This window comes from Aquarana catesbeiana, linkage group LG06, assembly GCF_042186555.1.
Source record: "Aquarana catesbeiana isolate 2022-GZ linkage group LG06, ASM4218655v1, whole genome shotgun sequence".
Taxonomy (NCBI): Eukaryota; Metazoa; Chordata; class Amphibia; order Anura; family Ranidae; genus Aquarana; species Aquarana catesbeiana.
Genome location: NC_133329.1, coordinates 151649260 through 151673994, shown reverse-complemented (window position 1 = coordinate 151673994; position 24735 = coordinate 151649260). Strand labels below are relative to the sequence as shown.

The following is a 24735-nucleotide window of genomic DNA, read 5'->3' as shown; positions in this document are numbered from 1 at the left end:
GATAATTACTCAGTATAACAGGATAGTCACTCAGCATCAGCATAGGCAGTCTTTGAAGGGATCTGACATTTCAAAAAAATTTATTCGGTTACATCAGCATCAGGTGCTTGGTAGCTGGTGGTGATCCAAGACTGATTCATTTTTATGAAGGTTAGTCGATCGACCAAGTCGGTGGACAGACGCACCCTGTGATCAGTTACAAAGCCTCCAGCAGCACTGAATGTGCGTTACGAAAGAAAGCTGGATGCAGGACAGGCCAGTAGCTCAATTGCATACTGTACAAGCTCTGGCCAGTGATCCATCAAGACCCAGTAACCCAGAGGATTTTCGGTGGGAAAGGTGTCCAAGTCAGATCTTGCCCCTAGGTATTCCTGCACCATGTAAAACAGATGCTGGCGATGGTTGCTGGAACCGATCATACCTTGCGGCTGCGGACTAAAAAATTATCTGACCGCATCGGTCAGACGGCCACCTTCTCCACCGCTCTTTCTTTGACTGACCGAAGCCTCAGCAACACGTTGTCCAGAAACAGGAGTTTGTAACCTCCCAGTCTCTGGGAACGCGTTGCACAGACCTTTCTGCACGGCCTCCCGAAGATGTTTCATCCTCTGCTCCCTCTGCGACGGCAAGATAAGGTCCGCAACCTTACCCTTGTAATGTGGATCAAGGAGGGTTGCCAGCCAGTATTGTTCCTTCTCCTTGATACCACGAATATGAGGATCCTTCCACAGGCTTTGCAGGATCAGGGAGGCCATGCAGCGTAGGTTTGCTGAGGCATTCAGTCCGGAGTCCTCTGGGTCACTAAGGACGACATGATCCACAGCCACCTCCTCCCAGCCACGTACAAGTCCATGTGTTTCTTGGGTCTGTAAATGATCCCTTAAAGACTGCTGCTGATGCTGAGTGCCAGACTCCACCTCCATACTGACACAATCCTCCTTCTCCTCCTTGTCCTCTTCCTGTGTGATCGGCGGGCATGCAGGAACACTGTCTGGATAAAGGGGGCCTTGAGAGCTAAGGAATTCCTCCTCTTCCTGCCTCTGTTCTGCCTCAAGTGCCCTGTCCATTATTCCATGCAGCGTGTGCTCCAACAGGTGGACAAGGGGGACAGTGTCACTGATGCATGCACTGTCACTGCTCACCATCCTCATGGCCTCCTAGAATGGTGACAGGACAGTGCATGCATCCCTGATCATGGCCCACTGGCATGGGGAAAAAAAACAAGTTCCCCTGACCCTGTCCTGGTGCCATAGTCGCACAGGTGTGCAGCCGCTGCAGCATGGCCAACGTTGAGTTCCACCTGGTGGGCATGTCACAGATCAGGCGGTTCTTGGGCAGGTTAAATTCCTTTTGGAGGTCTGCCAGCAGAGCACTGGCATTATATGACCGGTGGAAATGCACACAGACTTTCCTGGCCTGCCTCAGGACATCCTGTAAGCCCGGGTACCTGCCCAAGAACCGCTGCACCACCAAATTAAGGACATGAGCCAAACAGGGCACATGGGTCATTTGTTCCTATCCGAGGGCGGAGAGGAGGTTGGTGCCATTGTCGCAAACCACCATTCCTGCCTTAAGTTGGCGTGGCGTCAACCACCTCTGAACCTGCCCCTGCAGAGCTGACAGAACCTCTGCCCCAGTGTGGCTCCTGTCCCCCAAGCACACCAGCTCAAGCACCGAATGGCATCTTTTGGCCTGCATACTTGCGTAGCCCCTTGAACGCCTAAGGAGCACCGCTGGTTCTAAGGACAAAGCACAGGAAGAGGCCATGGAGGAAGAAGAAGAGGAGGGGGTGGAGGAGAGAGGTGTGTCAGAATCATTAGTAGTGGCATTTTGGAGGTGTGGTGGCGGAACAACCTCCAATACTACTGCACCTTGTCCTGCATCCTTCCCAGCTGCCAGCAGAGTCACCCAATGCACCGTGAAACTTAGGTAACGTCCCTGTCCATGCCTGCTGGATCATGAGTCAGCGGTAATATGCACCTTACCACTGACCGCCCTGTCCAGCGAGTCATGGACATTGCCTTCCACATGCCGGTAGAGAGCCGGAATCGCCTTCCGTGAGAAAAAGTGCCGTTTGGGTACCTGCCACTGAGGAACCGCACATTCTACAAACTCACGGAAGAGGGCAGAGTCTACCAACTGAAAAGGTAGCAGTTGAAGTGCTAGCAATTTTGCCAAGCTAGCATTCAACCGCTGGGCATGTGGATGGCTGGGAGCGAACTTCTTTCGGCGGTGCAGCAGCTGGGGCAGGGAAATTTGCCTGGTACAATCTGACGTCGGTGTACCGAAAGCAGATTGCCCACAAGTACTTGGCTGTGACACACCTAATTCTACACCTTCATTCCTCTCAGTGCAGGTCTCAGAGAGGACTGAAGGTATAGTGGGGTTGGAGATCTCAGCTGATGAGGAGCAAGGAGAGGTCCTCTTTGTTCTTTGGTGTGGGTCTTTTAGATACGCTTGCCAACAAACTGCATGGCAGGTCAACATATGTCTGGTCAAGCATGTGGTGCCCAAGCGGGAGATGTTTTGGCCACGCGAGATACGCTTGAGACATATGTTGCAAATAACAGCGGTGTGATCTGATGCACTCATCTCAAAAAAGGCCCACACCAAAGAACTTTTGAAATAACGCGCAGAGACAGCAGCGCCCTGCACATGCGGAGCTTTGCGGTGTGATACAGTGTGCTGCCCTTAGGCTGGCCCCTGGATGGCATCCTGCCTCGTTGGTGATGTGCCTCCTCCTCCTCTCTCCTACCAGGCACCCACGTTGAGTCAGTGACCTCATCATCCCCTCCCTCCTCATCACTAGAGCAAACCTGGCAGTATGCTGCAGCAGGGGGGGCATGACTGCCAGATTGCTGTCCTTCTTGGGCACCCCCTCTGTCCGTGCTCACATTACTGCTTTCATCTAGCTCAGTATCATCATCAGAGCCTTCTAAACGCTGGGCATCCTCCTGGAGCATGTACCCAACACTGTGGTCAAACAATTCGAGGGACTCCTCAGGAGGACATGGTGGTGCTAGGGAAGGAGTCACTGATGCCATTGAGCCGAGGGAAGAGGCCGCGTTGGCAGCTGCTTTGCCAGACAAAATACCCTGAGCATGGGTGAGAGGATGAGGAGGATGAGAACGGCTTGGTCATCCACTCAACACGGCCAGCTGCCGAAAAAAAGGCCAAGCGTGTCCCACGGCCATGTGCTGATAAGGATGCACCGTCTCCATGACCAGCACTGTTGCCTCTAGACACAGAGCCTGCTTGCCCTCTTTTATTGGCTTGTGACTGTCTACCTCTCCTTGTTGGCCTTCCAGACATACTAATGGCCTGCAGTGAGATGTAGCTGCACTAACCTGGGATATATATATATATATATATATATATATATATATATATATATATATATATATATATATATATATATATATATATATATATATTGGTATATTGATACTGCAGCTAGCAAAATCACCTGCCTGCCTGTAGTATGAGAACACCACCAACCTTCTACAGGTAGCTTCAGCTGAACACTGTGCAGAGGTCGCACTACACTAACTTGTAGCTTTAGCTGAACACTGTGCAGAGGTCACACTAGACTAACATGTAAATAATGTAGCTGCCTGTGGTAGTGATAGGATCAGGAAAACACCACCAACCTTCTACAGGTAGCTTTAGCTGAACACTGTGCAGAGGTCGCACTACACTAACGTGGAAATAATGTAGCTGCCTGCAGTAGTGATGGGATCAGGAAAACACCACCAACCTTCTACAGGTAGCTTTAGCTGAACACTGTGCAGAGGTCGCACTAGACTAACATGTAAATAATATAGCTGCCTGCGGTAGTGATAGGATCAGGAAAACACCACCAACCTTCTACAGGTAGCTTTAGCTGAACACTGTGCAGAGGTCGCACTACACTAACGTGTAAATAATGTAGCTGTCTGCGGTAGTGATAGGATCAGGAAAACACCACCAACCTTCTACAGGTAGCTTTAGCTGAACACTGTGCAGAGGTCGCACTACACTAACTTGTAGCTTTAGCTGAACACTGTTCAGAGGATGCTTTACACTAACTCGTAGATTTAGCTGAACACTGTGCAGAGGTCGCACTACACTCACTTGTAGCTTTAGCTGAATACTGTGCACTACACTAACTTGTAGCTTTAGCTGAACACTGTTCAGAGGACACACTACACTAACTTGTAGCTTTAACTGAACACTGTTCAGAGGACGCACTACACTAACTTGTAGCTTTAGCTGAACACTGTGCAGAGGTCGCACTACACTAACGTGTAAATAATGTAGCTGTCTGCGATAGTGATAGGATCAGGAAAACACCACCAACCTTCTACAGGTAGCTTTAGCTGAACACTGTGCAGAGGTCGCACTACACTAACTTGTAGCTTTAGCTGAACACTGTGAGGAGGACGCACTACACTAACTTGTAGCTTTAGCTGAACACTGTGCACTACACTAACTTGTAGCTTTAGCTGAACACTTTTCAGAGGACGCACTACACTAACTTGTAGCTTTAGCTGAACACTGTGCACTACACTAACTTGTAGCTTTAGCTGAACACTGTTCAGAGGACGTACTACACTAACGTGTAAATAATGTAGCTGCCTGCGATAGTGATAGGATCAGGAAAACACCACCAACCTTCTACAGGTAAGGTTTGAAACAGAAAAATCTGGATGCCGCACACCGGATAAAGTTGAAAAATCTTCTTTATTGTAAAACTTGAATCATCAAAAATACAGGACAATCAGGCAGATAGTACAGACACAGCTGACGCGTTTCGCACTCTAATTCGAGCGCTTACTCATAGCTATGACAGCAATGCACTGCGATGCCGCAGTGAATTATGGGCCGTGACGCGCCACACAAATTTGGCGTGAACGGCCCATATCGTTCGCAATTCGGCGAACGGGCGAACAGACGATGTTCGAGTTGAACACGGGTTCGACTCGAACAGGAAGCTCATCCCTAGCCGCAAGCAACAGTCACACAAGCAATAGTCTCACAGATTAACCCAATGACAAAGTAATATATTCTATTACATATCCTATTTTATTCTATATATAGGGCCATATTTACCATTAGGCATGGTAAGCACATGCTTATATTAAAAAAATATGCTAACATACAATCCAGCATTAGCAGCTCTCAAAATCATTTTAACAAGAGTCCATGATAGAAGCCGTCTAAATATTCAAAGGACTTGAACACATATATGAAAAATAAATAAATAAATCAATGAAAGTTCATCCATGTGCTTCCATGCAATCTTTATCTTATATTTCAACTGTCACCACACCTCGTGAATTAACACCCCTATGGTCATGAACTCATGAGATGAATGGTGATAATAAGCCTGAATGATGATCCCTTCACGGAGCAGCAAATACTGGTCCTTCCATCTATGTGTCACTCATGACAAGAAAGCACACATAACGGTCAAGCTCAACCCGGGTGCACCGCCGCGAGAGGAATCTATTAGGTGGTGAGAGCAAAAAACCGAATGTGACAGGACTGCTTACATTGTAACGCTTGTTTTAAATACTTTTTTTATGAGTGCACCTCTAGCCTGTCTTTATATAAACCCTTCAGCCCCTCCCCCGGGACAGCCAATACCATTTGACAGACCAGGAGCATTGAGTTCACAACAGGAAACACATTCAGGGGGGAGGGGCTGGAGGGTTCATATAAAGACAGGCTAGAGGTGGTAAGGGTGTGACCTGAGAAAGGAGGCCTTTTCCTTGTATATTTCAGATTAAGTCTGCCACCCAGTGGATCTTTGAGAGAGCTGCAGCACCTAGAGCAAGAGAACTTTTTCTATATAGACTGTGAACATTTGAGAGTTGTTTGTGGGGTCAGCGCTGACTTTGTTTTTTTTTGTGTTTAGCTGCAGATGAAGACACTCGAGGCTGCTATGTCCTCCCCTCTTTCTCCTCTCTCAGCCACGGGATCAGCTAGAGTAAAGAAGTCTGTGGGAGAAGTGGAGGAGGCAGCCACATCCCCAGCTCCGCCCACCAACCTCGGCTGAAGGAGATATTGGAGATCCCCGAGGGTTAGCTTCACTGACTGGGGAGTGTTATAGGCAGCCTGCTCTCACCGCTCCGCTGCAGATCTGGAGGTGTCACCCAGTGCAGGCTGCACCCCCCGCCCCCCCATAGCGACGCCACTGCAAGGGAGTATGACAGTGCGAGGTCCTGCCACTATGTGAATTTAGGTAAAGGTTGTAAAAATGACACAGGATTCTCAGATTTGTAGTCTGAGAAGCTTCTGCATGTGTTTTGTGAGCAGCGAAACCCGTGTTTTTTCTTGGTTTGGTAGTCCTCAATCGTGGACTGAAGTTTGAAAGTTCCAAAGTGTCTTGGGTGGGATGGAACCTTCAATCCTCTGTCCAGGCTTTCCTGATGTTCTACAGGTTGTTTTTGTCTAGGTGTGCATGCTCATTATAAGCCAGGTCTGGCGAGAACTTTTTGGACACTGATGAGAAAAATTTAAAGATAGTAGTGCTCCAGCCAGGAGGGGACACTTGTATGGGAGATGAGATCCCAAGTTGGGAGGACTTCTTTCCCAAAGGACTGGGAAAGTCAGGACAGTTATGTAGGTCCAGAGGAACTGGGAAAGCTGAGGTGACTAGCGAGTCCAGGGGGCTGGAGGAAATTCAAGTTCCCAAGAAGTGTGTAAGAAACTTTGGATGGCTCCAATTGACAGTGACCAAATGTGGATGGTGTTTCTCAAATCAGGGTGGACCATATCTTCCTCATATACTCACACGGTGTGACCAAAAAGAAACAAATGCTCCACATAGTGTAAACCCGCAGGTATAATAAAAGTTGGAACACTCACATTTGGATAGATAAATTGCTTGTTGGAGTAGCAGTATGTGTAACGCAATGACATCAGCAAGGCACGTCCCTGGGAGTGTTCCAGCTTTTTATTATTTTTTTTTATTATACCTTTTAAAGTTGCTGTGTTTCATTATGCCGATGCAATCATGATCTCGGTGACCAAAGAGGATAAAACAGCACATGGAGATCAGATGATAGGCTGTAAACAGAAACAAAATCCAGGGATCTACCACAGAGGTGAAATTTCTGGAAATCATATGGACCGGGTCACAATGGAAAATTATAGACATTTGTGCAAACTATTCAAGGACATTTCACTGATTACCAAAAGGGAGGCACAGAATTTCATTGGAGTTGTGGGATTCTGGTTCACCCCACATCTTGGACTGATCCTCAAGTACATAGATAATGTAACCTGGAAAAAGAGTTCTCACGGGGTTCAGAACAATGGACAACATTCCTTGGAGCTTTAGAAGCCATTTAACAGCACTAGAGATTGGAACTGGTGAGACTATGGGTACCATTTTGCTGAATGTAGAAGAGCAGGATGGTATCATATCCTGGAATCTGTGGAAGCCAAAAGAAAAGAAAGAAAGAATAGCTGGCAACACCCATTGGAGTTTAGTCCAATTAACTAAAGTGGCACAGAAAAGATACACTCCTATGGAGAAGTACCAGTTTGAGAGCTTCACAGCTCTTTAATATATAGGGACCATTACCAGGAAAAGACCCAATCACCATCCATACTGCATTACCAATAGAAGGATGGGTGACAGATAATGGACTGACCATTAGGATAACTGTGGACCAAAATCAGGCACTGATAAAATAGAAGTGGTACCTTCAGGAGCAAGGCAGTATTGCAGCCAATAATGTTAGAGATATTTCAAAGAAAATAGCAGAGCTAGTCACATTTATGAGGCATCAACTATCTCCACCTTTTGATTCTCTGTCAAAAGATGAGAATGAGTCAGCGTGGTTTACTGGCAGTTCATCCATAGTTAAGTATTGACACTGTCTTGCAGGAGACCAGAATCAGAGGATTTGGTCAGTATGCAGAGTTAAAAGCTGTAGTAATGACTCTTCAGGAGGATTCTTTTTCCCATGTCACTCTCTACACTGACATCTGGGCAAAAGGAATGACAACTTGGGTGCCCACATGAAAGTCAAATGACTGGAAATGGTGTGCAGGTTCAAGGAAGTTTGGACCTACATCTGGAAGGAAGCCAACTCCCACAAAATAAAAAGTGGGCATGTTGACGCATATTTGCCCTTATTCCCAGATTTACAAGAGAGTGGCAGATGAGATTGTAAAGGTGGCTGCTGTTCTGTCGATTGATCCTGCCTTGATGAACTTCCAATCAGGCCCACAAGCAATCAGGATATTTGGGGCAAAAAAAAAGCGACATATGAAAGGGTGAAGGGATCACCTATAATTATGGACATAATAAAGACTGTTTTTTTTATATAATCTTTATTATATATTATTTTCAAATATAACAAATAATAATACAGGGGGTACAGAATAAGAAAAAAGGGAAAAAAAGGGGGGGGATCCAAAAAAATCACAGTGTAGTACCATAAAAGTATACATAACCATACATGTTAAAAGGATGTGCTTTAAAGAGAGAGAAGAACATGTGGTGCAAACTGCTTACGAAAACCTTGATGTATGTGTGTAATGAGACTTCTTCAACCTGTGTCCACCGTCATAATAGAGACGGAATCTATATTTGAAACAACCAATACATCTAAACAGGTTAACGATAATCGTGTGAAGAAAACAGCATCCTGTTAGTGACTTAGGGTTAGATCCTAGCCGGAAGGGGGGGGGGTAGAGAAAGGGGTTGAAAAAAGGGGGGGAAAGGTTGATGGGTATATCTAATAATCACTGACACATCTGTCTAATAGCCAGCACATCTGTGTGTATTAAAAGTGCAATAACATTATGTAGAACCTGGGGAATATATAAGTATGCTGTGGGTCTCATCCTCTATACTTATTTAAAGAGCAACTCCAGCAACGTCTGACCTACAAGAAGTAGCCCCAGGGGAAGCCTGAGGAGGAGCCGCCGTTCCCTTAGACTTATAATGTGTCCATGTCGCCCAGATAGCATAGAATTTGTCAAACTTATCTTTACATTTTGATAATAAAGACTGTTAATAAGAAACTGTGCAGTGTGTGCGAAAATGGCTATTGTACAAGTGTAAAAGAACCTGCCAAGAGCAAAAAACTGTTTTCCTGTGGTTGCTTAATGCCCAGAGTCCTGTGCGATAAGAACATTGTGGACCACCTATAACAAAATGTATAGGCAAAGAACCGCGCTAACACAAAAGCATATAAGCAGCAGCATATAGTGCGATCACACCAAAATCTAGAGTTCTGTAAGAAGCTGCGCTAAAATTATTTAAAAGTCCATATAAATGACATCAAAGGGATTTCTCCAATTCCTTATTCAAAATGAAAACACCACCACCGTGCACTTCTAAGCAGTAGTGACAATCTACTACTAGGGTGATGTCATTTATATGGACTTTTAAATAATTTTAGCGCAGCTTCTTACAGAACCTATAACAAAAGCTAAGTGACTTTTCTTGTATCCCTATTGCATAAAGACTATTCACTTGCTATGAAAGGCTAAATAGTGTATGTCATTTGTAGCACTCTGTGTCTTGTATTGTATTCCTTCAATAGTGAACGGTTTGTAGATGCATCATCATTGTTTAGTTAAAGAAACATCAATATACTACTGTGTTTGTTTCTTTGGTTTACTGAAATAATTAGACAGCTGAAAAAAATACAGATGCACTCTGACTGTATGCTGCTTTAGCCTCTTGACCAAGCAAAGCTACTCCTTCCTTTGGCTTCAGTAAAGCACAGACACACTTACACTCACATTTACAGTACCTTCTTTGCTTTTGTGAGCCCATTTCCTTTAAGGTACCCTGGTCATGAGCTGGATCACCCTTTACTTTTCAGCAGAGAAAGTTTATACCTGGCCATGTGTCATATCATATGTCAGCAGCCCACCAGAGATGACCAAATAGTGTTGAGGATCAAAGTTGCTGGTTGCTGACCCCTGAACTCCAGATCAGGAAGGAGGACAGTCCAAATCAATGAGCTGGAGCTTGCCAGGAGGACAAAGATAGGGGTAAGCCTTTCTTAGTATACCAATTAAATATTAATTTCTGCATCTGCAAAATTACTACAGTGAACTTGAAATTTGCTCATAATAGACCAAGTAGCAGGTTAACTGAATAACAGGCACAGTAAGCTGCCAGTATTGTTTTCCACCCATCCTTCCACCACCACATCTTCTGAAAATAACTTACAAAGGGATGTGTATACTCCCGTTACAGTGCTCATGACCAGTGGCGGCCTGTCCATAGGGGGCGCCGCCAATCCCCCCCCCCCAGGCAGTCTAAAAAAAATAGAAAATAGTAAAAACCTTCGCGCCAGTGGTGTCGATAGCAGATAATATATATGAATTACATATACTGGTGATACATCTAGTAAGAAAACATTCCCAACAATAAAGAAAATTTGTGGAAATATATAAACAATCAGTGTAAGCTGCTCCCCAATTTTTGAATAATCAAAAAAATAGATAATCAAAAAAAGGAATGTAAGGAAGATAGGGGGCGCTAGATACCATATTATTCAAGTGCTCTAAATAAATAAATCTCCTGCATTACCAAAAAAATGGAAATGTAAGAAAGCTAGGGGGCGCTAGATACCATACTATTCAAGTGCTTTAAATAAATAAATATCCTGCATTACCAAAAAAATGAAAAACATAATAATGACAAATCATAATTAGATTACACATAGAAGTGCCCACAATAGTGAAAAAAATATATAGTGATTGATTGTCCACATAAAAAAGTGTTTTGAAGTGGTTGAAATGATATCTTTCAATAATATCCCAATCTTGTTGCTGTAAACGAAAGGTTTTCCATCACCAAAGGAAAATAAGAAAAAGGAAAACACCTCGAAGTAGTAGATATCTGCTTACCAGATACCAATGACTCCTTTAGTTAAAAAGAGAGTCACTAGCGCTTGTGCAGGGTTGTGCCTGCTCACATGGATGGCCGGACTGTGGTTGGTATTATAGGCATGGATCGTTCCCGTCAAGCTCATTCAAGATAGGATAAGGATACATAGGAAACAAAAACAGTCTCCATAGCGTAAAACCATTTATTAAAAAAGTAAACAAATTAAAAAGCCAAATGGCCACTTACATTGGTGGGTGCCTACCCGGCACTGGGGCTGCTTGCATGTCAGGGTGACTTCACAGTCAGAAAAAGCCTTTCATGTCTCCTCCACGCTGGCGTGAGTTCCAGCTTACACAGGGGGGCAGCCAAAGGATCCGGATGTTGTTGGGTGAGGGAGCGGTACGTGGTCACATGTCCTATCACCCAACAACATCCGGATCCTTTGGCTGCCCCCCTGTGTAAGCTGGAACGCACGCCAGCGTGGAGGAGACATGAAAGGCTTTTTCTGACTGTGAAGTCACCCTGACATGCAAGCAGCCCCAGTGCCGGGTAGGCACCCACCAATGTAAGTGGCCATTTGGCTTTTTAATTTGTTTACTTTTTTAATAAATGGTTTTACGCTATGGAGACTGTTTTTGTTTCCTATGTATCCTTATCCTATCTTGAATGAGCTTGACGGGAACGATCCATGCCTATAATACCAACCACAGTCCGGCCATCCATGTGAGCAGGCACAACCCTGCACAAGCGCTAGTGACTCTCTTTTTAACTAAAGGAGTCATTGGTATCTGGTAAGCAGATATCTACTACTTCGAGGTGTTTTCCTTTTTCTTATTTTCCTTTGGTGATGGAAAACCTTTCGTTTACAGCAACAAGATTGGGATATTATTGAAAGATATCATTTCAACCACTTCAAAACACTTTTTTATGTGGACAATCAATCACTATATATTTTTTTCACTATTGTGGGCACTTCTATGTGTAATCTAATTATGATTTGTCATTATTATGTTTTTTCATTTTTTTGGTAATGCAGGATATTTATTTATTTAAAGCACTTGAATAGTATGGTATCTAGCGCCCCCTAGCTTTCTTACATTTCCATTTTTTTGGTAATGCAGGAGATTTATTTATTTAGAGCACTTGAATAATATGGTATCTAGCGCCCCCTATCTTCCTTACAGTCTAAAAAAAATGTCAAAAAAAATTTTTTTTAAAGCTGGCCCTTTAAAAAAAAAAAAAAAAAAACACAAAAAGGTCCTTAAGTGCCCTGTGTTCGGACGCCGGATACAGTGCGAAGCCGGACACAGTACACTTATGGGAAGCGCCACGTCTATGCAATCACGATTTAGCCCGCCTTGCGTTGCTTCCTTAAGCGCCGAGTAGTTTCCGCCCGGCCCTAGTATCTATTACTAGGGTCGGGCGGTTTGATTGACATCTGAGTATGATGTCACTTCCTGTTTCACTCCAATTGTGCCCAGGAGAGAGAAGCAGGAAGTATGAGCTCTCCAGGAGACACCATTGGAGAGGACAATACACAGCAAGGTAAGTAACCGGGGGAGGGGGGTTTTGATGGTGACACACTCTGCAATATGGTGACACACTCTGCAGTCTGGTGACACATGCTGTAATTTGGTGACACACGCTGTAATTTGGTAACCCACGCTGTAATTTGGTGACCCACGCTGTAATTTGATGACACACACTGCAATTTGGTGACACACGCTGCAATTTGGTGACACACGCTGCAATTTGGTGACACATGCTGCTGCAATTTGGTGGTGACACACGCTGCAATTTGGTGACACACGCTGCTGCAATTTGGTGACACACGCTGCTGCAATTTGGTGTCACACGCTGCTGCAATTTGGTGTCACACGCTGCTGCAATTTGGTGGTGACACACGCTGCTGCAATTTGGTGGTGACACACGCTGCTGCAATTTGGTGGTGACACACGCTGCTGCAATTTGGTGGTGACACATGCTGCTGCAATTTGGTGGTGACACATGCTGCTGCAATTTGTGGTGACACATGCTGCTGCATTTGGTGGGACACAGGCTGCATTTTATGTGACACAGGCTGCATGTAAGGAGGGACTCCGCTGGGGGCAACTGATGTAAGGAGGGGCTCCGCTGGGGACACCCGATGGCATCTGGTGGCAGGCGACGTGGCTAGTGACATGCTCAGGGCTCCCACTTATTCTGCATTATAGTGAGTTGAATGATTTCATTTTATATTACAATGTAATAATAGAAATAATGCGCTTCAATCATCCTGACACCATAACAACCATGGTGCCGGGATGATTGAAGCGCTAACACCAGATGTTTGGAGTATCTTTATCTGATTGTTAAACTTTCTAGAATACACATATTTCTATTGTTGTGTAAGACCTGGGCCTGTTGTCCCTTCATCCCTCTCTCCCTCTACCCCTCGTTCATCTCAGGCACTAACCACACCACCTTAGAGCCACGCCCACTATTTTGCTGAAACCATGCCCATTTTCACCAAGTGGGATGGGTCAAAAGGAAGGGCGGGGCCTGGCGCCCCCCCATCCTAAAACTTCACCAGCCACCACTGCTCATGACTGGCATTGAACAGCTCAGGCACTCAACACTGCATGTTGGAGGCAAAGGGATAGGTCATGTGTAACGCACACCCAGTAATACTAAGTATTTGGGGTGGTGCAGTTTGCAGAAAAGGTGTAGTATAGACAATTTTCTGTGCCTGCCATTCACAGAACCTGTTACTTTGTCTAGTATTGCAAAGTTTATATTTATTTTAAGGACACTGGCCCTGATTAACCAAAGTAAATTGGCATTACAGGCATGTTAAATACATGCTAAAATAAGGTATGTCAATATTAATTGATAGGCATTTTTAGCACGCATTAAGTGCATTTTAAAGCGGAAGTAAATTCTCAAAAAATGTCAACAGGTAGGATTTTTATGACAGAAGAGACATGTTTGTCTCTTCCTTGCCTGTCAGCATTAATGAACATGCGCAGCTTAGCGTACAGTGATATGATAATGATATGACTTCTATGCACATGCACGAGTGTGACATCATTACAGCCAGCCAATCAAGCAACCAAAGGATCTGAACCTGGAAGGAAGATGGGGAAAAGATGGAAGCACCCTTGGCAGCCTAGATTGCAGGCATTGCAGAGCTGGAGTGGATCGTTTGGCAGGTATGTCTGCCCTAATATGCTAAAACTCCAAACACAAGAAATATATTGGGTGCTGGATTCAGATTTTCTCAGGGTCATTGAAATTGCCACTGGGCACACTGGCTCCGGTTGAGCAGCACTCCACAAAATAGGGACTATCCTCATGTACAGAGAAACGACCCAGAGTTGAGAAACCACATCATTTATAAACAATCCAATGAGATCATTAAACAAATATCCAAGGTAATTCAATGATAAAAGTTTAATCATAGCAGAATAAATCCAATGCATTTTGGGGGCCAAACACACTCTCCTTTATCAAGGCTTAAGAATTTTGTGCATAAACAGACTCAGACACACTTAAGACGCTTAAGAACAGTTTCAAGAGGGCAAGATCCTTTGCTGCAATCACAAACACTGGCGTAACCTGCCTTTCTGTTTCAAGCAGTTATTAGTGCAATAGGCAAAAAGCACCCAGGGGCAATAATAATAATAATAATAATAATAAAGAAATAAGACCAGGTTTAATTCTGCTTTTACTCTTTTTAAAGAGATTGTAACTATTTCTTCCATTGCTAGAGCATTCTGCCTCCAGGAATGAATTTAGTAGGAAAGCACATATACCTGTTTTCAAATCCAACACTTTCCAAATTTCTGCATTGCAATGCTGACAGTTGGTCAGCACATACCTTGTTAAGGTAGATTTATTCATTTTATCCTTAATGTTTACATCCATAGCACTCAATGTTCCCTTAACACACTCTTAACATCTGTATCACAATTCGGTTTCTGCCTTAGCTTTTGTTGCAGCTCTTTCCACAATGTCACCACTAGACTTCTTGGCATCCCCCTATCTCCAAACTATGTGCTCTGACAACCTTTCCCCAGTGTCAGCTCTACATTTCCTGGCATCTCCCACCAATGCTTCAAACTATGTGCTTTGCCAGCCTTCCCAAACCCAGTGCAAGTACCATTTGCTTCTGTTGCAGCTCTTTCCACAATCTCACCATTGGATTTCTTGGCATCACCCCTTCCTCCACACTATGTACTACATTCTCAATACATTCTAAACTTGCTCACATCACTTTTCGGAGCCACAAAAAAGTCATTACTGGAAGACTTCCCTCTGCCAGCTCTTGTAAATACAGGTCTGAAAAGGGAGCAGGAAACTGTAAAATGCCCTGAATCTCCACACAGGGTCACAGCCAAACATACAGTATATTAATTCTACTGGCTTTGGGGCAAATGCTCCAGCTCAGTCCTCCCCCTCTCAGGAGAGGAATAATAGTCCATGAACAGCTTCTGTTCTGAATACTCACATGATTAACTGCTGCTCCTCTCTCCCCTCAGTTACATTTAGTTTTTGCTTTGTCTTCTCTCTCCTGCCAGCGAACTACTTTACCCTTGTCTCTGCCAGCTACAATCATCCTCGCCTCTGCCTCCAAACTATAGTCAGCTTAACTTTTCCTAATCTACCAATGATCCATAATAAGATCACACTTTTTATCCACTGACGGACTACTATTTGTTACTGCATTTAAAATACTAGACTTTGCCATATTAAATAACCCCAAAGGTATTAAAAAGAGGCTTGAAATCATTAAATGTAGTCTTGATGTGATTGCCAACACAGAAAATTACTACCGTTTTCCTGCAACTACACTATAATCAATTCATGCTTTGTGAATTTATGATTAGCCCTTTAATGTCATCCTTGTCTTTCTTTGATGTTGTGGAAAATTTCACTTTGCTCAGTGTAGCAAGAAATATACAGTTAATAGAAGGTGCATATCAATTTCAGACAGATAAATGCACCTTATTATTTAATAAATGAGACACTGAATATTTCAAATTAAATATGAATAACAATAAATAAGACAGATATACCAATATTAAATAAATACTTACAAAGCATTAACTTCTGCAAATCCAGTAATTCTAAGTAAGATTGGCTTTTCCACAATTTAATCTATTTTAATTAGGATTTTTATCTATGCATTAGCAAATATGTAATTTCACAATTAAAGTGACTCTGCAATAAGAAAAGTTAAGGGGTTGCAATTGCGGTTTCTCTTGTGAAAAGGCTAGTTGCTAGGATGTCTCTGGCTTCAATGAGTCAGACCCCCATAACAAACAGAACAATGAATGCCAGAAAATTTCACCTCTACTGTTCGCATTGTGCGTTGAACCCCTGGCGGCGTCCATTCGTAGGACATCCAAGGTGTCCCGGTCCGAGGGAAGGAGTTTAAACTGGCATTGTTTGCAGACGATATCATACTCACTCTTACCCAACCTAGGATCTCATTGCCCAACTTGCATGCAGAACTGGACACCTATAGGTCCCTCTCAGGTTACAAAATAAATGCAACTAAATCAGAAGTCCTCCCGATTAACACCCCAGTTGCGGAAGTCCAGCACCTTTAGCAGTGCTTCCCATGTAACTGGAAAACATCAGCCCTGAAATACCTGGGAGTCCAGATCACCCCGTCCTTTACCTCCCTATATCAGGCAAACTTCCCTCCTTTGTTCAGCTCCAGAGACCTTATACAGTATACCTTATACAGTAGACCTGTACCTGTTCCAGACATTGCCCATCCCAGTATCTTATATACAGCTAAGAAAACTTCAAGCGGATTTGGTGCGCTTTGTCTGGAATTATAAGAGGCATAGAATACCCTGCTCAATCCTGCTGACTTCCTGCTCGGATGGGGGACTGGCGTTCCCGGTTTAGTAAAAATACTACCAATCGACACAACTACGTGCCCTGACCTCCTGGTTCCCCCAACGCTCATATAACAAATGGACGGAAATTGAAAAAATTTGGCTAGCACACACCCATCCAAATAGCTTACTCTGGAGTGCGAGCGCGGAGGTAGACCCGGAGAGGCTTCTGGGATCTATGACGTTACTTAGATCACTTTGGCGTAAACTCTCCCATACCCATGGGCTCAGCTCCGAGAAGTCGCTGCTGACCTCTTTTCTCTATAACCCTGAGATGCCGGCTGGTCTCACTCGCCAGATGTCTTTACCCTGGGCAACACGAAATTTGTTCCACTTTGGCCACCTGGTGGACCCTAGATCACGTAAATTACTATCGTTTACCAAGCTTCAGAGAAAACATGACTTACCTCGCCAGGTGTTTTATGGCTATTTGTAAATACGGCACAATGCCCAATCTCTTGCCCCCAATCTCCAATTCTCAGCCCCATCCCCCTTCTAGAGCATTATAATGGAGGGATCCGCACGCCGAGGTCTGATCTCTGACATTTACCGGATGCTCAATGCCTACTCCATTTCAAACCAGGGCAAGCATGCCTACATGCTTCACTGGGAAAAAGCACTTGGAGAAAATATCCCGGAGGCAACATATCGGACAATCTGGTCTCAGGCGGCTGAAAGCTCCTTCTGCACGCTCTACAAGGAGAACGCATATAAAATTCTCTACTTCTGGTACCTGACGCCAGATGTCCTCCACGCTATCTATCCCTCCTGCTCAGATAGGTTCTGGCACTGTCAGGGAGATAAAGGCACCCTATACCATATATACTGGAATTACCCTAAGATCGTGCCTTTCTGGACAGAAACTCAGTCCCTGCTGTCTCGCCTCCTGGGGGTACAGGCCCCATGTCCCCAAAACTATTCCTCCTGGGGGTTTCCCCCCTACAAATTTCCAAATCATCCAAAAGATTGCTTAGACACATTCTAACAGCTGCAAGATGCCTGGTGTCCCTTCAATGGAAACGGCCCTCCCCACCCTCCCAGATAGACCTGTATTCTAGAATTAGAACTATAGAAGATATAGAACTTATGGAAAAAATGACAGCCAGGCTTCAAGACAGGCTGGACATGCAGGACAAGGTCTGGACGGAATGGCATTGACGGGAGGATCCGCCCTGAGCCGATGGTTGAGCCCCCTACCCCTGAACTCCACCTCCTCCCTCTTGTCCTATCTCCCTAGCCCTTTCCTCCTCCTCTCTATATCTCTTCTCTCCTCTCTCTATCTTTCTCTGGCCTAGTAATGGCCTATGGCAGATGCTACTTACTGATTGACAGCACACGTAATGTGACTGCTGCATATACCTACAACATAATATACTGTTTACTGCTCTTATACATGAACTGGCTCTCTTACTCTCCCAGTGATAACTGTACACTACTGTGCTTGACTCATGTTCACTTATGTGATGCTATGATCAATAAAAATTGTTATTTGGAAAAAAAAAGAAAAATATATAATAGATAGAAAATCTTCAATTATAGACTTCAATACCCACAGTTACCTACAGTTGATCCAGAGCAAGGCAAAAAAACATATAAAGCATGGTTCATTTACTCCAGCAGGGGAAAAATAAACTTCTTCTTCTATTCGGGCGCTATTAACCCTTTCCTCGGCCGCTAGCGTGGGTTAAAAGCGCCCCCAGCATCAGAATAGCGCTGCTATAACGCTAACGCCCCCCCACCCCAGTGTGTAAGGGGTCTCAATCACCTCTTCTGAAGAGGGAATAAATTCAGTTGAGCTAATCTTTCCTCATAAAAATATAGTGTTACATCAGTGCTAATATGCAAATAGGTGCACATATAAAAAAACTAGTGTAAACATAAATTAACCTTGTGCTCATAGCATCTAGTGCCTATATAGTGCAGATAAAGTGCAAATGCAAGATTGTGCAAATCAAACATATGTGCAAAATTCACAATAACATCACTAAAGTGCTTATATTACATTTCACAAATTAGTAAATATAAAAAATATATTCAAATAGTGTTCAAAAATGAGTGTTGATAATTGCAATATAAAATACCAAAAGTTCTTTGCAAAAATCCCCAAGGTTCTCCACCACAGCGTGAATCCTTCACTATTCTCACTAAATCGAACTCACCAAATGATTATGCTGGTAAAATTATAAACCAGCGAACAAGTCAAATCGCTCCCAGTGATCATCAGATGTACTTCTCTCTCTTCCTAGGCATGGATCAGAATCCCAAGTATTACACTCACATGTTAAAAGTGCCTACCCGGCACTAGGGAAAACACGCTCAGCTGAATAGAACTTTCACCTTGGTTATTTGACCAGATATAAGGACCAGAGGTGGACGTTCTATCAGCTGAGCGTGTTTTCTCTAGTGCCGGGCAGGCACTTTTAACATGTGAGTGGAAAATGTATAATTTTTAAATGAAACCTGTCGTTACGTTTTTACACTATAGAAGCCTCCTTCCTTCTTTTTACTCCCCACACTGAATGCTGAGATTGGTGAGATGGGATTCTGATCGATGCCTAGGAAGAAAGAGGAGTACATCTGATAATCGCTGGGAGAGATTTGGCTTGTTTGCTGGTTTATAATTTTACCAGCATATTAATCTGGTGAGTTTTATTTAATGAAAGTGGTGAAGGATTCACGCTGTGGCGGAGCAACTTGGGGATTTTTGCAAAGAACTTTTGGGAGTTTATATTACAGTTATCAATACTAATTTTTGAACGCTATTTGAATATATTTTTCTATACAATTTCTTTTCACATTTTTCTTTATTACTAATTTGTGGACTGTCATATAAGCACTTAAGTGATGTTATTGTGAATTTTGCAAATATGGAGTTGCACAATTTTGCATTTGCACTTTATCTGCACTTTATATAGGCACTAAATGCTATGAGCACAAGGGCATGTATTAATGATTTATGTTTACACTAGTTTTTTTTATTTGTGCACTTATTTGCATATTAGCACTGATGACATTCTAGGTTGATATGCGGACCCGCGCTTCTTTTATTACATTTTTATTTTTTATTGATACTTTCAATAATTTGAGCAGCAGCCGTCCAGTAGATAATTTTATGCACACGCACCTGTGGCGCTGTTGTTTTAATACATAGTCTTTCCTCATAGCTGAGCTCCTCTATGCCTCTTATCAGTCTGGTTGCCCTTCTCTGTACTTTCTCTAGTTTTCCAATATTTTGCTTGCTTTAGAAATTGCAGCTTGGAATTGCATGCTAATGTTAAGTCTATGATCTACCAGAACATCCAAATCCTTCTCCACCATTGACTATTGACTCCCCCAGATGTGAGATGCATGCATGTTTTTAGCCCCCCCAAGTACATACATTTATATTTATCAACATTAAACCTCATTTGCCCCATAGTTGTCCAATTGAGTTCTGCTTGTAGGTTGGAGACATCCTGTACAGACAAAATACCAATACATAAACTTGGAGTCACCTGCAAACCCTGAAATTGTACTTTTAATCCCAAACGCTATTCCTTATCTTTACACTTGTTCCAGGTCAGAACCTTTGAAAGCATTGGAGCCAAAGCATCAGAATGACGGCCAGGGAACTCATGTTGTCAAAAAAAGAGCCCAGCAATGGCATGACAGATTCATTTAAAAAAAAATTCCTCCAATAAATGATTCTGAAATAAGTAATGATTCTATGTGCAATTATAGATCAATACAGATTTGCAGTTATTTAAAGAAAGTTAATGGCAGCAAGCGGTTTGCAAGATATAAGAGACTCATGTTCATCTATGATATAAATGATCTGGAAAGTAAGCTATATAGTCAAATAGCTCTGTGCAATTTGGAGATTGTCACATCTTTCTCCAATCCCTCCAGAAATATGCTTTACGTGCATTCTCCACAGAAACTACCCATCTATGAGGTCAACTTAACAACCTACAGTTCTCTGTATGACACTTTCAAATAAAGTAATCATACCTAAACAACCTGATGTCTGTTCCAATCTGAAAACAAACCATTATACCTTCAATTTTTCATCAAAGCTATTTTGGCGATAGCTCTTACCGTGCACATCAATAACCGTGAGCGCTCCTAAAGTAGCACGGGCACCACCAGACAATTTTCCTCTGACAAGCTCAACTATCTCACCGATCTGTTTATTACTTTTGTCCAAGAAGCCCTGAAGTAAGAAAAAAAGTTATTTTTCAGTGATAAAAGAATATTCTTTAGGAAGTATAGGAGCTGGTTCCATTAGGCAATCATTTTGTGGTAAACACTGATTAAGCAAGAAATATAGCTATGTCTCAGTTACCATTTAAAGATGAACTCTGGGTGTGAGAAAGTTATCCTCACAGTTGGTCCACCTCCAACTGCAAGGGTTAAATGCTATTGTTTTCCAGGGGATAATGACATACCATACCTCTCTCTGCTGTCCAACACTCCCAGGATGTGTCCTGCGGTGTACATGATGATATTGATGAGCTGTGACTGATTAAGTATAGAAGAGGAGTGCCTTTGAAGGGAATATCTTACAAAGAGGAAGAAGCCAGTGGGAGTGAGAAATAAGGTATATCCATCCCATTTTTAATCACTCCCCCTAGACATAACAAGCATTTACTTCTTGCAGAAGTTTAGCTTTAGGAAAACAAGTCCCAAGGAAGCATAAAAACTGCCAATGCTGACCTCTCTTTCAAAACATGTTGGTTCTATTGCTGCTATGGCAATCCAGTGTATTCAGTATTTCTTAGTAGATTCTAAATCACTGACCTAAAATAAGCATGCAGATTAAGAGTTATGACTTTACTATGGATTTCCTAAACTGTACATGGACTTTAAGCTAAAGACAGACAGGTCATTAGCATTTCCTGGGGGAGGTCAGCAATGAAGGAGGACTGGTTGCCTTTAAAATAGTTTAAGTAATCAAATCACTTTTTGAATTTTAGAATTTAAAAGATTAAATATGTCTAATGATCACAATCTTTATTCTATTATTTTGTATTCTTACACTAACTCAACCGCCAATTAAATGTTTACACTATAACTATTTCTGCATACTAGTAAGCAGGCACCTCAACCAGAGCATCTCTTTTGTTTTAATTGCAAGGGTTTACCATGAGAAAGAGCTCACTGATCAATCAGATTACTCTTCCTAAAAATGATAACTCAATTAGGCTGATTTGGGGGGTGACTTATTATTTTAAAAAAGCTCATACCAATGGACAATTAAACAGCTTCATGTCATATGAGAGTGCAAAATCTGGTGCAGCAGTGCATGGTAGCCAATCAGCTTCTAACTTCAGCTTGTTAAAGTGGTATTGAGGGTTTGGCTTTAAAAAATAAAGAAAATAACAAACATTATACTTATCTGTTATGTGCAGTGGTTTTGCACAGAGCAGCCCCGATCCTCCTCTTCTCGGGTCCTCGGCGGGCGCTCCTGGCTCCTTTCCCTTGACCAGTGCCCCCAATAGCAAGAAGTTTGCTATGGGGCACTGGTGCATGTTCGCTCCCAAGCCTGTTCTATGCATCCATAAGACACAGAGGAGTGATTTAGCCCCGCCCCCACTGTCTCCTCATTAGCTCACTGGCTGTGATTGGCTGTGAATGGCCCCCACCGCTGTCTCAGCCAATGAGGAGAGGGAGTCCCAGGACAGCCGAGGTTCTCATCTACATCACTGAATTGAGAGGGGGCTCAGGTGAGTATTAGGGGGGCATTTTAGAATGCTTGAAGGTAAAAGACCTTCAGACTTTACAACCACATTAAATTAAGCTTCGACAACCAAATCTGGAAGCTGATTGGTCTCTATGCAGAGCTGCTCCCAATTTTGCACTCTCTAGATTTAGTAAATCAACCCTTTAAAGTATATCAAAGGTCAAAATGTAAAATTATACTCATTTCAACATCGTATTTTAATTATTTATAGCCTACTCCTATTAATCTGAATGATCTTGAAGTTTAAAAACCTACTTTGTGAAGAGTCCCACACATTTACTTTGAATGCATTGAAACTTATTCACTATACCCTGTGAATAGGTGCTGTGAATAGAGGCTCCTGTTCATTCATAAACTGAAGCAGAGTAAATAGTTTACTATGCTCAGTTATCAAAGGACAAAGGAGTGATTAGTAGCGATCGCTCACTGTGTCCAATTAAGAAAAGGAAGGGGCTGGTAAATGACATATTTACCGCCCACTTCCTTTGTTCTCCCTCCTGACAGATACCCCACAGCAGCTGGCAGGAGAAGAGAGGAGGGAAGCCGGATGCGTGGGGACAAGGAAGGGGAAGGAGCACACGGGGCGGAGGAGAAGCACACGGGGGACAGTCGGGGAGGATCGGTGCAGTGGGAGGGACAGCTGCAACCCCCGATCTCCCTGTATGGCTTTTCAGCTGACAGCCGCGGGAGGGAGAGGAGGAGAAATGGCTGTCAGCTGCTTCACTGAAAACTAAATTTAAATTTCACAAGCGATTTTGGATATTACCCCTTATGATATATAATTAAGCGCAGCGCAAATCTTTTTATGTATATCACTGAAAACTATACAGGGAGATGGGTGCTTGCAACCCTCCCCCCCCCACACTGATCATCACCGAATGTCAAGCAGGGACGATCATCTATGGGTGCAGTGTGGGTCACAGTGGTCCCCCCTCGGGGGCCCATGTGCAGTGAACACCCTGCACACATGGATGATACGCCACTGCATTCCTGGCAGAAAAAACTTGAGGATGGACTTACAGCATTTGCACGTATTTGCATAGACATGCACACAAATGTAAAAATTCTTCTAGCTTGAAAGAAGTGTGGTGTCTGTCTGTATATGCATGTATTTGTGAGTATATGCACATATTTGCGTTTATATGTGCAAAAATACTGACCGCAATGCAGATTTCTGTTTTTTTTTTTAATAATCTATATGCAGTGCATGTTTACATCAGATCCCATGTGTGTACAGGCACATTGAAAACTAATTTACATCAATAAAAAAAAACAAAAAAAACTGTATGCTTAAAAATGTTTTGTTTTTAGGCAGCAGTTTGCAAGAGGCCTACTGTAAAGCTGGCAAATGCAGGAGAGCAACAACTACAAGATCCTATCAATGCTTCCAGTTATCTTTTTTGCCTAGATTCCCACTTTAACAAAAGTAATCGACTTGGCCATCTTCAAGGACAAATTAGCCCAAGAATCTGATGACTGCTGCAGGTCACAGCCATCAGATTCAGATACAGTAAGTATGCCCCTGGGGTGCATATAGGTTAAAAGTTAAAGTGATTGTAAAGGCAGAAGGTTTTTTTATCTTAATGCATTCTATGCATTACAGTGAATGTAAACCCAATTTTATTTTTATTTTTTTTATTTTTTATCATACTGTAGAGTATAAGATTTGCTATCATTTGAACCCAGTCTTGCCACACAGAGTTAATCCATCTCTGAGCAATCCTCTTTTATTGTTCAGTGAGACAATTCTTGACAAATTGAGAAAAACTTTGTCAAATCCTCCCCCTTGCTGTGAGTGACAGGTGATTTACATCTCGTGCACTAGCCTAAGAGACGTGCAGTATTTTTTAATTCCCTCCCCCACTCCTTTCTTCAGCAGCTCTGCAAGGATTGGCTGTTCTACACCTCAGCATGATTTGGCATGCTGAAGTCATGTGGTTACTTTCCTGTCTTTTCACTGGATGTTAGAGATCATAGCAGAAGTTCAGTGTTAGAAATACACAGGAGAAAATGAATATTGACAAGGTAGAGGTGGGCGGGGAGTCTACCGACATCACAACTCCACCCACCGAGCTCCAGACAACAGACCCACCCACAGAATAAGCAGTCTAATAACAGACAGAGGGGAGACATTTGACAGGTAAAGATACATGCAGGAGGCATGTATATCCTTATAGATAACCCCTATGGCAGTAGTTTAGAAAGGATGACATTGGGTTTACATCCACTTTAAGTTAAAAAGCCTTCTGTGTGCAGCAGCCCCCCTCAGCCCC

At 43.1% G+C, this 24735-nt stretch overlaps 1 protein-coding gene across 2 annotated transcripts in view; it reads right to left on the bottom strand.

Moving 5' to 3' along the window:
- Window positions 1-24735, bottom strand: part of DNAH3 (dynein axonemal heavy chain 3) — an 827768-nt gene that overhangs the window by 331361 nt on the left and 471672 nt on the right. For both annotated transcript variants that reach the window (XM_073591059.1, XM_073591058.1), the window contains exon 27: window positions 20818-20932. In XM_073591059.1, the coding sequence (XP_073447160.1) occupies window positions 20818-20932 (115 nt within the window). The remainder of the gene's footprint in view (window positions 1-20817; window positions 20933-24735) is intronic.